This window comes from Astatotilapia calliptera, chromosome 2, assembly GCF_964374335.1.
Source record: "Astatotilapia calliptera chromosome 2, fAstCal68.1, whole genome shotgun sequence".
Taxonomy (NCBI): Eukaryota; Metazoa; Chordata; class Actinopteri; order Cichliformes; family Cichlidae; genus Astatotilapia; species Astatotilapia calliptera.
Genome location: NC_137423.1, coordinates 1,935,629 through 1,951,501, shown reverse-complemented (window position 1 = coordinate 1,951,501; position 15,873 = coordinate 1,935,629). Strand labels below are relative to the sequence as shown.

Sequence of the window (15,873 nt, the reverse complement as noted above, 5' to 3'; positions counted from 1 at the left end):
ACTTAAATCTCTCTGCAACCATTGATTTAATTTGGTTTGAGATTTTTTAATAATTGGGGGAAAATTTAGTAAAATTCTGTCTTTTGGATCTTTGCAGATAATCAGACCTAAATATGTTGCTTCATTTTTAACTGTTATATTACAAATACTCTGAACATTACACTCTTTGACAGGTAATAACTGACATTTATTTAAGTTTAGGACCGATCCAGACCCTTTTGAGAAATCCTCTATTACACATAAAACAATTGGCACTTGGCTGGCAAGTTAAGCCTAACAACATGATTATTAGAGGTTCATGCGTCATAAACTATAGTGTCACACAACTCTGAGTATTATGCAAACAATTTTCAGCATTTAACCAATTATTTTCTCGTTTTATTTTTGTGTTTTATTGCGGCAGCAGTAAAGATGTCTGTTACCTACACTCTGACCAACAATTAGTTGACATTAAACTGCCGTAATCAATCGTTTTTACTCAAGGTGAAACTACATGTTTAATTTCTATTAACATAGAATCTTAAATTATGCATTAAATAAATCAAGTTTACAATAGTACGCTTTATTCAAAATCATTAGTAAAATAATTCTATAAAACTTAAACATAATTTTTATCAGTACTTAAAATAATAAACTGTCTTTTCTTGTACTTTAATTGTACTGTTTTTATTTGTTACTATTGTATTAAAATACTCTTAAACCAACGATTCAAAACTAAAAGAAAATAGAGTGACAGTATATCCAGAGAGGATCCACCGTGGCACGCAAACAAACCCCACAAAGCGAGGCTTCGTTAAACATTTAAAACATTTGTGCCACAATTGTATCGATTCTTCGAAACAACGTCTCCACAGTGACACCTGCTCGCCAATTTGGCTATTGCCACATGTCGATAATGCTATTCTGCGAAAAAATGTGGCAGACAACAAAGCTACTTATAATACCAGACTGTCAGTAATGGTGATCTGCACATCTGTTGGCTAAATCCTTGTACAAACAATGCAAGAAAAAGATTGAGACTGTTAAAGACAGCAGGCTTTGATTGTCATAAACTGTGCTTCAACAAACTGATCCCTCTGTCTACATCCGTGCTGCTGAGCAACCGCTGAACCACGAAGAAGCTCCTTTATCCTCCTGTGGATGTTTTATCTTGTAACACCGGCAGGATGTTAGAGTGAGGATGTGATGCAGCGAATAACATTTTTTGTTGAAAGTAGACAACATTTTTTACGAATGTGTGTATAAGAAATAGAAAGAGGTGGTATCAAAAATATAATTCAGTAATTACAAATGATTCTGCTTCATAAAAATGGAATCCTGGCACCTCGCAATGTCTCAAAGCAGCAGGTACGTCCCAGCTGGGGTGAAGCACACCAAAACCTTGTTCAGTCGTAGCCATGTGATCTGGATGTTTTAAACCACGCTTCTGACCAGTGTTTCGAAGCAACCACGCTTCAGAAGCAGTGTCGAAACGTCTGTTCCCATCCCTAACATTATCCACAAACGTTAGAAACATGGAACAGTGGTGAACCTTCACAGGAGTGGCGGGCAGACCAAAATTATCCAAGAGAAGACTAATCCAAGAGGTCACCCCAGAACAACATGTAAAGAACTGCAGGCCTCAGTTAAGGTCAAAGTTAAGGTCAGAGTTCATGGGTGGAAATGGCCCGCATAAAGGTTTTCTCGGTTTTGCCAGAACACATCTTGATGATCCCCAAGAATGACAAATGCACAACGTTTGTCCAGAAGTATAATCAGATATGGGGCAAGCACAGAAGCAGCCAGGATCAGGTCAGCTGACAATCTGCTTAGATTCTTTATGTTCTCTATGTCTTTTTATTCAGATGTGGAAACAAGTGTTACGAATGCTTTGAGGGAAATCATGTATATTTAAGCTTTCTGAAGGTTAAAAACTGCCCTGTGTGTGCTTGTTTATGTGAGTTCTTCAATCCTTTAATCTCTGCAGTGGAGGTTCGGGTTATATTGATAACAACATCAGCACAACTACCAGTCACAGTAGCTGCTTTTATCAGATATACAGCAGGTTCAAAAGTACCAGAGACCATTAACATCATTTCCTGCATGATGTAAAATAACAAGCATCTGTTCTAATGTCATTGGTGTAAAAGAGGAATGTGGGAGCTGCAGGCTAGTTTATCAAATCCGCAAACAATATCAATATGGTGACTACAAAGGCACGAGGTGGTGAACAATTAAAAATGCAAGTCTCGTTAAGTCTTTTAGGGCTTGTCGCTACCAGCTTGGACAGTGTAGACACTGTAACTTTTGTAAAAATAGCTCTTTCTGTGTTTGGGTGATGGCTTGAACAGGGCTCTGTGAGATGTTTTCATAACCTGGCCCTGCTTTAAACTTCTCCACATTTTCATCCCCGACATCTCAGATGGGTTCCTTGGTCTTCAAAGTTCTGTTTGACAGTCGGGTGCTTGGTATTGAGTATTACTTCTCCTGTCTCATCAGACTTGTTCCCTTCTGTTTTCCTTGGTGTCCTATAGTGGTTAGGGCAATCGTGGCAGCCTCGCTTCTGTCAGTCTGCCCCGGGGCAGCTGTGGCTACACCTGTAGCTACACCTGTAGCTGCCTCCACCAGTGTGTGAATGTGAGAGTGAATGAATAGTGGAATTGTAAAGCGCTTTGAGGGTTTTGAAAAGCGCTATATTAATGCCATTATTATTATAATTGTCAGTATTTATCCCTGTGTTCTCCATTCAGTTGTCTTCCTCTTTTATTGTGTCCATTGCTTCCTGTCACTCGTGTCGTTTACTTTCTTTGCCTCGACACGTCCATCGTTTCCAGCCGTGTGTCCCACCTCATGTCTCTCCTCCTGTTTCCAGTCTGTATTTATTGTCACGTGTTAAGTGAAAAGTAACATTAGTGAACTTAGGAACGACTGGAACGAGCAAAATAAATGGATCTTCAATAGGAGAAAGGAATGTTAGAATAAGGAATATTTTCGATCAGAATGGTAGAATTTAATTTCATTGCAGCTTTTCTACATTTGTGTTTATTACATTAACCTTGTTGAATTTGCGCAGAACTGTTCACTAATTTCTAAAGTGATTTTTAAATCATTTTTGAATGTGATGCATTCACTGTACTCGTCATACATATTATATTCAATTAACCAGGATGAATTAGAGCATAACTGTACTTTAACATCAAAGGAATATTGCAGTGGCTTGAGATGAAACCTGACACACAGGTGAGCCAGAGCAGGGGTATGTACGTGACCATTAACGATCAGTTAGTTTCACCTGTGTTTTTGTTACCAGCTGCAAAAAGTTTAGCTGGTTTTAACCACACACACACACACACACACACACACACACACACACGCTTCTGCAACCACATGCAAGTTTGGTATTGATTAACTACACCAAATAACCACTGAGAGATGAATAACGTTAATCTTTTAATTACAATACAATATTTGCCAGGGAAACCCTGCATCCATCCACCCACAGACTGTTGCAGACCTATAGCGCCCACCGTGGTGCAGCAGCTAAAACTAGCAGGATAATAAATGTTGTTTGATGGGAAAACTGCTCGGGTCAAAGCACTGAGCATGTTAGGAAAAAAATACTAGGCAGATAGTTTGGGTTCAGTTGATCAGGGCATACCTGTGATAACATATTTATATCATACAAAACAGAATTCTTTTGAAGATGGAGAGTCTAAAAACTCCCAGACAATGCAGCTGTTGTGGTCCCATAACAGGGGGTCTCGTCTTGCTCTTAGTTGGTAAAAGCTGAAACTATCTGTCCTGGGTGGGACTGTGCACAGCTGGTACTGCTTACTCTGATCATAGGCGCAGCCATCAGGTTAGCGGTGTTGCTTGAGTGTTCTTAGAGTGGATGTAAGACGGTGTGATCACCCACACAGTTTACTCCAAACATGACTCGTCTCTGAAGCATGCAACGAACCTTATTTTAGCTCTCGCACATATGAACCCCAATTTTGTGACATTTGCTTTGGTTTAGTCTTCAGAGACCACAAAGAAAATCAAGGTAAACGATAGTGACGAAGTCTAGAACTGGTCACACTTTACTGCTACTCTGAATCAGCTCACAAACACCAAAGCCTCATTTTCAGGTGACCAGTTCAAAGGGCTCCAGTCAGAGTCAGTCCTGTCGCCCTGCATGCACATCAACAGCTGTTCACTGTGTGAGACCTCTGACCAGAATCTGTGTTGGTGAAATATTGCAACAGACAGGAGACAAAGTTTAATCTGAATAATTCCAGATGTTTCTTGGGGAAAACGGTCAGAGTTACAGGAAAGTGCTTCTCAGCAATTATATCCAATTAATTTATTTGAATTCTGCTCCTCTCCTATGGTGACCAGTGTGCAGGAGACAAAGCCATTTCATTTCATACAGTTCAGGACAAAATGCAAACACAAAGCAAAGGCCTTCTTTGCTGCAGGTGCAGATGACACAGGACGAAGCACAGTCTACATAGATTTCTGTACAAATGTCTTCTGATGCATTCAGCTTATCGTCCTGACAGAAATCCAGCTGGTAGCGTTATTGGGGCGATTACATTTTCTCTCAGACTGACAACATCCAAACTTTAAGAATGACAAAGCAACATTAAAAATGTTTTCACTGCACTACATTGTTTATTGTGGCTACACACATGGTTACTGTGAGAGTCAACGTCCCGTCTAGATAAGAAGCATTGTAGCTGGGCTTTGACAGCCCAGCTCATCAACAGGAATGGAAGCAAAGATTACTAATGGCTCATAATAACGCCGCCCTAATCACGCTTACCGACCACGTTTCCTTCTTAATTGTTCTTGATGGTTAGAGAGTCTGAAGAGACACGAAGAGGAGAAACTGTCACCATCGATAGCTGAAGGCCATCTCATCAGTCCTGCACTGTGTTGTCAGTAGAACTACTCTGAGCAGCCCTCTGCTGTTTCTTTTTGTAGCTGGGCCAGCGACATACTGGACAGCAGTGTCTGCCCGCTGCCAACCATACCACAATGCACTGCTGGTGGAAGGCGTGGCCACAGGGGAGCCCCATCAGTACCTCCTCGCTCACAAAGGTCTCCAGACAAACCACACATTCTGAACACTGAAGCATGTCACAGGGCCACATTGACCAATCACAGTGTTGATGGTTAGAAACACAGTCAGACACGATGCAGTTATCCTTCACCGCCCTGTCAGCTGACAGCGAGCTTCCATTCCCGGATGATTCAGCAGCACACGCACACTGACGGCCGCCGCTGGCGTCCACGTCGCCGCACGCAGGAAGCTGTGAGTTGAAGTTCACACTACATAGTGATCTCTTGTGGCTGCTGCTACCATGTGGAGGTTCCTTCCTCTCTTCGTCTGAATGTTGACTACGTGTTTCTTCATCCGCCTTTTCACAACAGGCCTCCGACCCGGACTGACCAGCTGCTCTGAGCCTCCAGGTCGGCAGCGTTTTGATGTAATCCATGTTTACTAATGGACGAAGCCACAGATCAGGAAAAGCCAAATGCTCAAATAAGAAGTTAGGATCATCTTCCCACTCTGAGTGGTCAGACGGAAACTGCTGTAGTGATGCAATTGGATGGAGCAGGTAGGAAGTGTACCAGTCCCACAGACTGGCCAGCCACTCCAGGTTTGTACGGCTGTCTTCTTGGCTCCTGGTACCACAGCGCCGTTTCTTCTCAAAGTAGTCGACGAGCAGGCCGTGGGCTAGGTAGGTAGACAGGAAGAGAGCTGGGTGGGATGAGTAGAAGGTCCAGTCAGCTCTCACTAGGCTGGCTAGTGTAGTGGTGTCAGCATAACGCAGCAGCTTCAGACTGTAGCCGTGCAGAAGGTCCAGATAGGGCAGCTGAAGGAGAGCCTGGAGAGAGTGAGCAGGCAGGGATTAGTGACAATTATTAACAGTTTTACTCAGTAAAACAGAACATGCAGTCTGTTGTTACATACTGTCAGAGCAGTTTGGATTCTCTCTGATACGAATGCAGTAAAGTGCGACACACAGCCCTGGTTACTGTGGAGTAACTGCACTGTACTTGATTCACTGCCATGAAGGCTAACGAGGGCAAATGCTCCGTGATGTCCTGGTGGATGTAAAACTGGGCACCGTGCAGGCCTGCAGGCCACATGCAGGCCTTTGGTTGGAACGACAGGTAAAGGTCCGGTTCATCCACCAACATTCTCCAGGAAACGCCCACAGTGGACGGCTGTTTATTGTGATTTTGTGGAAAATTGTAATTTTGTCGCTTTTAATTTGAAAGTCCCTCCTATTTTTTAAATTTATGTAAGTAATATGTGTGCAAATGAATGCAGCTTAACTGCAAATGCACTGGAACAGATGTTTTAGAGATTTAAGTTGGCTAACCATTAAAAGTGAAAACTCACTCACTTTAAGTCGCCCTGAACAGCACATTACATTGTAGTACAATAATCCAAGCATTTATAAATCTATTTATAAGAAGAAAATCAGAAAACTTTATAAACATATTAGTGTTTCCACTAAAATGGAAACACTAATATGTTTATTAGTTAGCATAAAGTAGGAGAGGCCTCCTCCTGCGGACACGAAGCACGCTCCCTGTGCCCGTCCAAATATTCATTTCAATCAGTATTAAAATGGATTTTCAGTATTTTTGTATTAATGACTTTTAATAAATGTTTAATAAATCACAGAAGATTTGCCTTAAATCTAGATGACTGCTAAAAACCACTTTTTTAAAATTATGTAAATAAATCGTTATTGTTTAGCTCTCGTTCAGTCTTTTTTTCTTTACTGCAGCAATTGAAAGTAAAATGCTTAACACAAGAAAAACGTCAGGCGTGAGGACTGAGTGGTGCCGATGATTCCCTACCAGAACTGGCAGCCAGGAAACCAGCAGTATGGAGTTGTAGGTCCCAAGTGTTCGGATCAGAACTACAAATCGTTTCACGGTTGCTCCCTGAAAGCATGTTAACGATTCACATCAGAATTTCAGAACAGCACTACATGACCTGGAAGCTAGAAGACCAAAGACAATGCAACAAAACCCGAACACAGAAGGAAAGAAAGTAACATCAGGTTTGGAGATGTTGCAGTAAGAGCTGAAGAGAGCTGTTCAGTCAGGATATCTTACAGTGACGTACAGGTCTGTAACAGGACTGAAGATGCACCAGACAAGTGGCCAGGGATCGGCCAATCAGCATCACGTATAACCGAGCTGGTCATGGACAACATGCATGCTTACTAACAGCTAAAATACTCCAGGTAAAGACAGGCGCGTGGCAGTTTTTCAGGTAATTCCCTGTGCATCTCTGTAGTACTAGAAAACTTTTTATTTGTTTCAATGAGAGAAGAACTGTAACTCAATGCAATGTGGGGAAAACTGTAAAGCTGAATAATTTATTTTATTATGAAAATAACATTGTGGATTGAAGAAAAGTTGATTGTGTATGCTGTCTGAAATCATTTGTAGGAAGAAACTCAGACTTGACAGTAATAACAATAATATTGGCAGGAAGAAGAAAGAAAAGGACAACTGTTGCATTTCTGGGAGAAACTTCCTGTTCCTGTGCAGGTCTATGAAGCAGCACAGACAGCATGTGTAGTTAGGCTGAGCTAATGTAACTGTAGCTAGAAGCATCAAAGCTGTCAGATGAATGTAGCGCACGAACAAGTAAACTTCGAGTAGAACATAGTAAATGTAAAGTAAAAACACAAAGTAGAGAGTAGAGGCTTTTTGTCCCCTTTCACCTCTACAACTAAGGAAGACTGAAACAGTGACCTGTGTAATGAAGAGGTCCATCCAGGCCAGCAAGTTGATGAGGACCAAACTGAAGACAAACAGATCGTTGACCTCTGGTTGGACCGAACGCAGGAACGTATCCATGGCAGCGAGGGACAGGAACTCCCCGGTGCTTTGGGGACGAAACACAGACTGCAGTTTAATTTCTTTACATAAAAAACGTGCTTTTAAAAAAATCAGACATCTTCATTAACAGTCATCACCTGTTGCCATAGTGATATATGCCCTCAGGCATCTTAAGGATGTAGGCGGGGCTGCGTGTCACACCAATCTCTGATAGGCTGCTATAGTTACACCAACGACGCACATCCACAAAGATGAACTCGATCCTGCCGGTGAACTTAACAGACAGCGAGGAGAAGAAGGCCGGCGGCTGGGCCAGGCGGGCAAACAGAAACATTTTCAGTGGATGAGCTGGGTCAGAACGCCACTCCTCCACCAGCTGCTCAGAATGATGCAGGGTTTTGATTCGATGAGCCACATGTGAGGTCATCCAGCGGAAGATCTGCTCAGTTTCAACCCGACTCCCTTTGTACTCTTTAAGCATGACTTTGCCCTTTGATGCTGAAGTCTGGGGAACCGACATGATCAGGGTGGAGCGCTGCCAGCCACGCTTGATGCACGACCTAGCACACAGAAGACATAACCAACAGTGATCCACAGCAGGTCAAATCTACATGCAGTTTCATCTGTCCCACTGGAACCGCTCAGCTTTATGGCCCCACTGCTGCTCCACGACATACCAGCGCTGTTATACAGTACGTCGTAGTTGTGCTGCTGTGTGGCAGAGGGTGTGTGTCTGAACATGTAGTGGACTGCATCCAGTCCCTGTAGTCAGAGTGGGTTTGCCAACAGCACATGTCACACATCACAAAGACCGTGACAGCAACATTTCATCTCTGAGTGGTTCTTCTGACAGCAAAGAACTTCAGCTTGTTTTAGTTTAGCTGTCCAATCAGACCCTGTCCTTCAAACTAGGAAACATTGATCATGTCCTGGTTTGTGCAAAAAAAAGGATGAAGTGGCTTTGAGAGGTCAATGAAACTAAAACAGCTTTTCAATAAATGCTCCTCGTGACCAAGCTGGTGGCACAGTGAATCTTTGCTGTTGGAGAACATCTCCAACTGAAGGTGAGCAAACACTGCTGATTTCACGCTGTCTGCTGGGAGGAAACCAGTTTCCCAGCATACAGTCAGTCCGAATCCATCTGTGCCAATGAGCACAACTACTCTGCGACATGTCCTCCTGCAGTACAGGACTCACGTCAGCCGGTTGTCAACCTGTGAACATCTGATTGTGCTCCACAGCTGCTGAGCACCTGCTGCAGTCAAACCGCCGTCCTGTGGAGGAATTCCTGTTTCAGATGTGTCAGGTTCTGCCTGGACTCTGTTAGTAGTTTATATGAATAATTATATAAATTTGTATTTGTTTAACGTGAATTTTTGTAAACCTGCATCAACAGAGTAACAGTATTTAGTTATTTTAGGTGATCGTCGTATTATCTCAGCCTCCTGGTAGATACACCTGAGGCATCCATTGTTGCCTCGTTCACAACACTTTCAGAAAACATGACCCAAGCGCTCTGAGGCAACTGTTGTTGTGACGTGGTGAATGGCAAATGGACTGATTCTTATATCGACCTTTTCTGCTCTCCTGGAGGACTCAAAGCGCTCTATACAACACGCCCCATTCACACACACTGACACTCCGATGGATGCATCCGAGAGCAACCTGGGGTTAGTTAGTTAGCCCAAGGATACTTGACATGCAGACTGGAGCCAGTAGATGACCTGCTCTACCTCCTGAGCTACAGCCGCCCCACCACGTGGCACTATATGAATAAAAATGAATGAAACTCAACTGACCTCTGACCTTGAGGTTGAGGTCACTGAAATTCAAACTCATCTGTGATTTTCAACACCGTGTGTTATCGCCATATTGTCACTATTGTGGCATGGTAGTTGCTTTGAAGATGGTCACTGGCTGGAAGTCACAGACCTGGTCCTAGACTTGGTCCCCGTCTTCAAAGCAACCACTTCAAAGACTGCAGGATCACTGCACAGGGTCGCGGTGCAGCCTTCCACCATGTTCTTTCCTAGTGTGACTGTCAGATTGTGTAACTGTTGTTCAACTTCCGTAGTGTCTCTTTCTGTGGAGTAACAGCATATCACCTGTAGTCATTGGAGCAGTTGAAGGTTCCAGTTCTGATACCAAACTGGGACACCTTCTGTACCATCTTCCCCCAGTTGGACTGGCTGAGCAGAGCTTCCCGGTCCTGAGCAATGACCTGCCGTCACACACAGGGACATGATACGGTCACATTGGTAGTGCTGGACAATCAGCTTTTAATATGATTTGCAGATTAAACCCACTTTATTACAAAAGGCTTCCATGTTCCAGTGAGACTGTCACTGTGGGCGAACCGACGTCGCTTCTTTTGTCTCTTTGCACCAGCTTTGTTGTGACAGTGCAGCCATTTCCCATGCATTTACTTTGATTTATGCCACAGCTGCCCTAAACTCCCAGTATGGGTAATTACTAAAATAGTTTACACCAGCAAGCACAAGTTCAGTTCTAGAATTACAATATTTTTAATGCTAAAATATTATTATTGTTATTGCTAAAATTTCAAACTTGCTGATTTACAAAAAAAGCAGCAGAAAAATAGTAAAGCACATTATTTTTGATTAACATGCCAACTAATACTTTACTTGAATTTCCTAAAGAACTTAATTTCAGTGCAGGGATGTGAACGTTTACATCCACCATCTCAGAGCAGTGGAGCTGCAGCAGTGGAGCTGCAGCAGTGGAGCTGCAGCAGTGGAGCTGCAGCAGTGGAGCTGCAGCAGTGGAGCTGCAGCAGTGGAGCTGCATGCAGCTTTGGATGTACAAACTTTTATTCAGTTTGTTAGCTGACTAACATACACACACTCAGACTGACTGCAAATATATATTTTTGCTTTGAAACAAGTTTTTGCCAGATTTTGAAAACATTTAGTGGCGGGGGCGTGGCAGGGGCGTGGCGGGGCGTGGTCTCTGGCTCCCTGCAGTGGAGGGGTGGTGCAGCGGGCTCGAGGGGCAGCTGCTGCTACTCTGTAATCATATTTTGTATCACCTAATATTTTGATTCATTTCATTTTTCACTCTGATAGACCTACTGAGTAAATATTAAATACATTTCTATTATTTTCAAATTAATACATTTCCTATTTTGAGACAACTGGACAACAGGTGAAGAACTGGAGGACTGCCCACAGAGGCGGAGATCAGAGTTATTGAAATATTTGTTGAGTAATCGAATAATGAAAGAAAATTAGCAGATTAGTCAACTACCAAAACAATCTCCAGCTGCTGCTTGTTTGTGGATCTCTCCTTTCAATCTTGTCTTCAGTAACTCAACCTTATTCTTCATTAGGGTGACCGACTTGTCCACTGAAGAACATTTCTTTGCCTGCAGAAAGTCTTGGGTTGCTTTTGCAGTACACTTTGGGTTATGAAGCTCTGAACGGACACAGTGACTTTTAGCTGTCAAACAGATGTGCTCATATTAGACTAAAGAATAATTATGCTATGCTATGTTGACGTCATGGTCACCTCAGTAACTGCGAGGCTTCCAGGTCCTGTGGCAGCAAAAGAAGATTTCTTTGATGTCACTTGTGAGTAACTATAACTACACCCAACTACACCCTGAGCCTTTCCATAGCTGGATCAATATTAGAACAGGTCACCCAGATCAGACTACTTGGTGTCACCATAAATCACCACCTCTCATGGTCTCAGCATAAAGACTGTTGTTAAGAACATGGGGCAGGGCGCCGCTGATCTTTCTACATCACTTCTTCTGTCATGAAGGATGTTATTAACGCACTAGTGTTATTGTTCAATCATCTGGTCAGCAGCGTGTGAGACAGACCTCAACAGACTTCGGTTAGTCCAGAATAAGGCGACCGCATTAGTGTTAAGATGTTCATACTATACCAGCATCGATCAAATGCAGAATAAACCTTCCAGTACAAGCTAAATTACACCATGGCTTACTTGGACTTCCAGATAAGATACACAATTATGCTACACGACTGCAGTGCAGTAACTCCTCGAGCCAAAGGTCAGTTTTGAAAAACTCTGTTATATTCGGAGCATCTTTAAAGTGGAATAAACAGCCTCACACAATGAGAGCACTGGCTGCTGCTGCTAGTTTAAAAACATAAAAGCCTATTCACAGTTTTTAATTATTGTAAACATTGTAGGAGGCCAATGTTGTGCCTCAGTGTTATTGATGTTTACATGCTTACAACCTCACTGTGGATGTAAGAGCTAAATTATGAGGAGATTTTTGCATCTACTTTATTGTGTAATGTTTTATTAGCTTATACTTGATGGCTCGGGCCCCTGGAAGACTAGCAAGCACTACCGTGGAAGCTAATGGGGTTCCTTATATATAAATAGATAAATAAGCCCTTTCTCATAGGCAGCAGCAGTTAATTCTTTACTAATGCATTTCCTCCTTTGCTTTACATTAATACCCCTGAAAGCTCCAGACCGACAAACTACTCGTATGTTTGCTTTAATGGAGGTGGTCACACTTTCTAAAGATTAATTCATCAAACGCATTTGAGTAGCAACACCCGGCTGCTGCTGCCTGTAAGTTTCTTTTTTTGGACACTTAATCATTCACCACTGACAGGTTTAACAGAGAATGTGCTTTTACCTGAACTAACCAGATCCCATCTTTAGTGTCCTCTACTAATTCATAGAAGTGCACCTCTCCACTGAAGTGTGTGGTGCTGGAGCCGTCGGCCTCTGTCTGCTCCTTCTGCTTCTTTATGGCAGAGTACAGCTCCCCCTGTGTCAGCTCTCCTGTGACAGAGCAAAGTGCAGCAGCTTTTAAAGAGCACTGATACTTGACATCCATGCAGCAGTGGTCTTCATGCAGCTCGATGTCATCCATGTACAGGAGGTGGCAACGTGTGCCGTTCACTTGAGGCTGGTCTATAGTGCTGTTTGCCACATCCCACTGATGTCCTGATGATGCCACTTCGTCAGCCATTGCTATTAAGTGCAGGATTTACAAAGGAGATGAGCTCCACTGCTGTTCTGCATTACTGGCTACAGAAACCAACTACAGAACAGAGCAACTGTTATCCACCTCCTGTGCATGGATGACATCGAGCTGCATGCTAGGAGTGAATGAGAGATCAGCTCACTGATCCACTAAGATCAATAACAGCAATAACATTGGCCTGTCATTCGGACTCCTATTGATCGTGTACATTTTTAAGCATTCCACTGCTGCGGTCTAAGCATTGTTATGTGTTGCATCCTTGTCCCATGTGCCCTTCCAGTCTCAGTGGAGCTGTCCTCATATTGTTCCCCTAACACTGAGCAGAAAAGCTGGTTTATTCTCCTGGACTCTATATCTCTGGTATACTGGACTCTTCAGGAGGTTAGCAGTTTCCAAAGCCTCAGACATGGGCACACTTTTCTTCATCACACTTTTCTCCAGTTCCGATAGTTGGCTACCTGACACCCTGGCTTCCCCTTGTCATAGACAAGGTACAACACAAACGCTATCTCCAGCTGCAATACAAGTGACTCGTTCCAGATGTTGGCTGACAAAGAAATCCTACCGATGACTGATTGAATTTTATAAAGCTGGAAAATCAAAATCTACCCAAGGGACTGTATCAGCAGTGTTCAAACTAAGACCTGAAGAATGAAGGATTCAGTTGAAACCAGGTAACAAAACAAAAATTACAGCCACAACTTCCAGAAAAAGTGTTTAGGATGCAAAGAAAACTCCACAAATGACTTCAGCTGGCAAACAGGCAGGACTCGAAGAAAAAACGTCATTTGGGTCGTTTCTGTTATTATGATTTTAAAAGAGCAAACACATCAAATTGTTAGCAAATGTCAGGAACCACCGATCCAGTCCACACCGGCAAAGAAATTCAACTACAGCTACAGACATGGAGTCATCACACCAACTGAGATCAATCAATTAGAAGACAATCCTGCCCCCAAACTCATATTAGCTGCTCCCCATTGATGGCCTATCAGAACCTGTTCCAATACCAAGATGTCCAAGAAACATCTACAACAGGTCAGATCAATGCGCTCTCGCAGGACACTCACAACCTTATTGGTGGAAAACATAAGAACAGATTTGGTTACAGAAACATTTCAAAACGACTTAATTTCTCATTATTACACATAATTCATGATCATCTACGGTTTGATTCTTCGCACGTGTGGATGAGTTACGACGGACAATAGCACCTTTACAAATATATTTACTTAGAAAACAGGTGACATGTTCGATACTTGTTCTCACACACACACACGCACACACACGCACACACACACGCACACACACACACACACACGCACACACGCACACACACACACACTCTGTGAGGTGTTTCAGTGGCATCGCTGGCATTCATCTCCTCCTGCGGGCAGCTTGTTATCCCAGCAGGGTATCTGATGGCTGATAGGGAACATGTACTGATGAGCTGAATCTTATGCCTTTCAGCACCTGTCCCATCTACTTGACGTATTTGACTATGGTTGACCTTTGTGCATCTTCTTCATGGTTCTCATTGGCCCATGGGATACTCAGGCCCTGGTAGCGGTCCTCTATGCTATTCTGCCTTGGTGCAACTCCATCTCTTTAGTCTGGATCACTTTCCCTCTCTTTGCAAACAGTTGGCCACACTTATCCAGTTTGAATGGCATCCCAGTATCCTGGCTGTAGATCCTGGTGAGGCTGACCGGTGAGTCGATATCTTGCTCCTGGCATACACATTGATGCCATCCATGTAGTGGAGGTGGCTGATGGTCACTCAGCAGCTGAATCTGTGTCCACCCTGAGCTGACTGAATGGTTGAGGCTTATGCAGAACAGGAGTGGGGACAATGCTGGTATATTTCACAGCTGATGGTAATGTGTGGGGTTGTCTTGGAGTTGGCCTTCAGTGTTGTCTTCCAATCCCCCTGACTTCCTCATCAATGTTTTTAGCACATAATTACCCTTGTTTAATGCCAGGCTCTGGAGTATCCATGTGTGGGGCATTAGATTCGTGTAGTCATCCAGACAGTGCTCAGGCTGGTTGACCCTGTCTTAAGAGCCCCTGTTTATCAACCCTGAGCTGATGCTTTGGCCTGCGGTGCCATTTACAACGTCTTTCAGAGCCGTTTTAATGTATTGACTCGTCTGCCTACCCAGCTTGGTTATTACAATGCCTGAGAAAAGCTTCCATGTTGTGGAGAAGCAATCGTTTGATGGTGCCGTACCCTTGTGAGGACCCTTCATGGCAAGCCCTGCCCTCTCTATCAGAACCGTTCGCTTCTTTGCAGTTTCAAAGTCCTGAACTTGAGAAACACACACACACACACACACACACAGAAAATAACAGCAGCTCATGAACCCACTAATGATGAAGGCTGTGTGATGCCTCTGGCTTTACCTGATTTCTCTACCAGCTCGCTCACATCCTTCTTCTCGACCAGCCCGGAGTATCCCAGCCCTCGACACTCCAGGATGGTCTTTAACTTCTTGTAACTGAGAGTAACCGGATCCACGAGCTGCGTAGCGAACATACCAGTCTCATACCAAACTACTGCCTCAAAAATCCTCGCCAACGTAAACAACACTATGAAATATAAGAGCAAGAAGAACAGTTTCAACCACATCTTACGGCTGAGCGAAAGCGCCAAGAGAAGGTCTGCGAGAGGCTGCGATCAGCAGACAGGCTTACACACACATCTGCAGCAGCCACGGGCACACAAACGTCTCTAATTACAGCTGGGAAGACCCCCTCACTTGTTCCTCCAACTGTTTACCGTGCTAACGGTGACAGCTCAGCACTTAGCTTAGCATCGCAGGTAGGCCTCTGCTGTAACAAAACTAAGCGTCTTTAGCTCTTCGTCGCCACTGCAGCAGCTTCCGCTGACAGTCAGCCGCGTATGAGCCTGGATGCTAACACCGTGCTTCACATTCTCTGGGTTACAAATCGCCAGTAATGACGAGTGTGACCGTTATTGTTTCTGTCTCCGATCAGCTGTGTGCACGGAGAAGATGGCGTCATATCCTGTTCCACTT

The 15,873-nt window shown here is 43.6% G+C and overlaps 1 protein-coding gene across 2 annotated transcripts; it reads right to left on the bottom strand.

The window, feature by feature from the left end:
• Positions 1 to 3,416: 3,416 nt before the first annotated feature.
• Positions 3,417 to 15,873, bottom strand: rnf103 (ring finger protein 103). Of its 2 annotated transcripts, XM_026181653.2 has the most exons (8): positions 15,530 to 15,873; positions 15,239 to 15,424; positions 12,482 to 12,630; positions 9,945 to 10,060; positions 7,977 to 8,399; positions 7,753 to 7,885; positions 6,844 to 6,930; positions 3,417 to 5,855 (listed from the first exon to the last, which is right to left on the bottom strand). In XM_026181653.2, the coding sequence occupies exons 2-8, from the start codon at positions 15,369 to 15,371 to the stop codon at positions 4,884 to 4,886; spliced, it is 2,013 nt and encodes a 670-aa protein (XP_026037438.1). In that variant the 5' UTR covers positions 15,372 to 15,424; positions 15,530 to 15,873; the 3' UTR covers positions 3,417 to 4,883. The 2 variants fall into 2 exon arrangements, with proteins under 2 accessions (XP_026037438.1, XP_026037429.1); XM_026181644.2 differs by having other exon boundaries at positions 15,239 to 15,873.

Excerpts from the sequence above, each read along its gene's own strand:
- rnf103 (XM_026181644.2), bottom strand. The coding sequence starts at position 15,464 with ATGTGGTTGAAACTGTTCTTCTTGCTCTTATATTTCATAGTGTTGTTT. Across the intron at positions 12,631-15,238 it reads CGAGCTGGTAGAGAAATCAG|GAGAGCTGACACAGGGGGAG; the intron begins GTAAAGCCAGAG and ends GCTCTGTCACAG. Across the intron at positions 8,400-9,944 it reads AACTGCTCCAATGACTACAG|GTCGTGCATCAAGCGTGGCT; the intron begins GTGATATGCTGT and ends TCTGTGTGCTAG.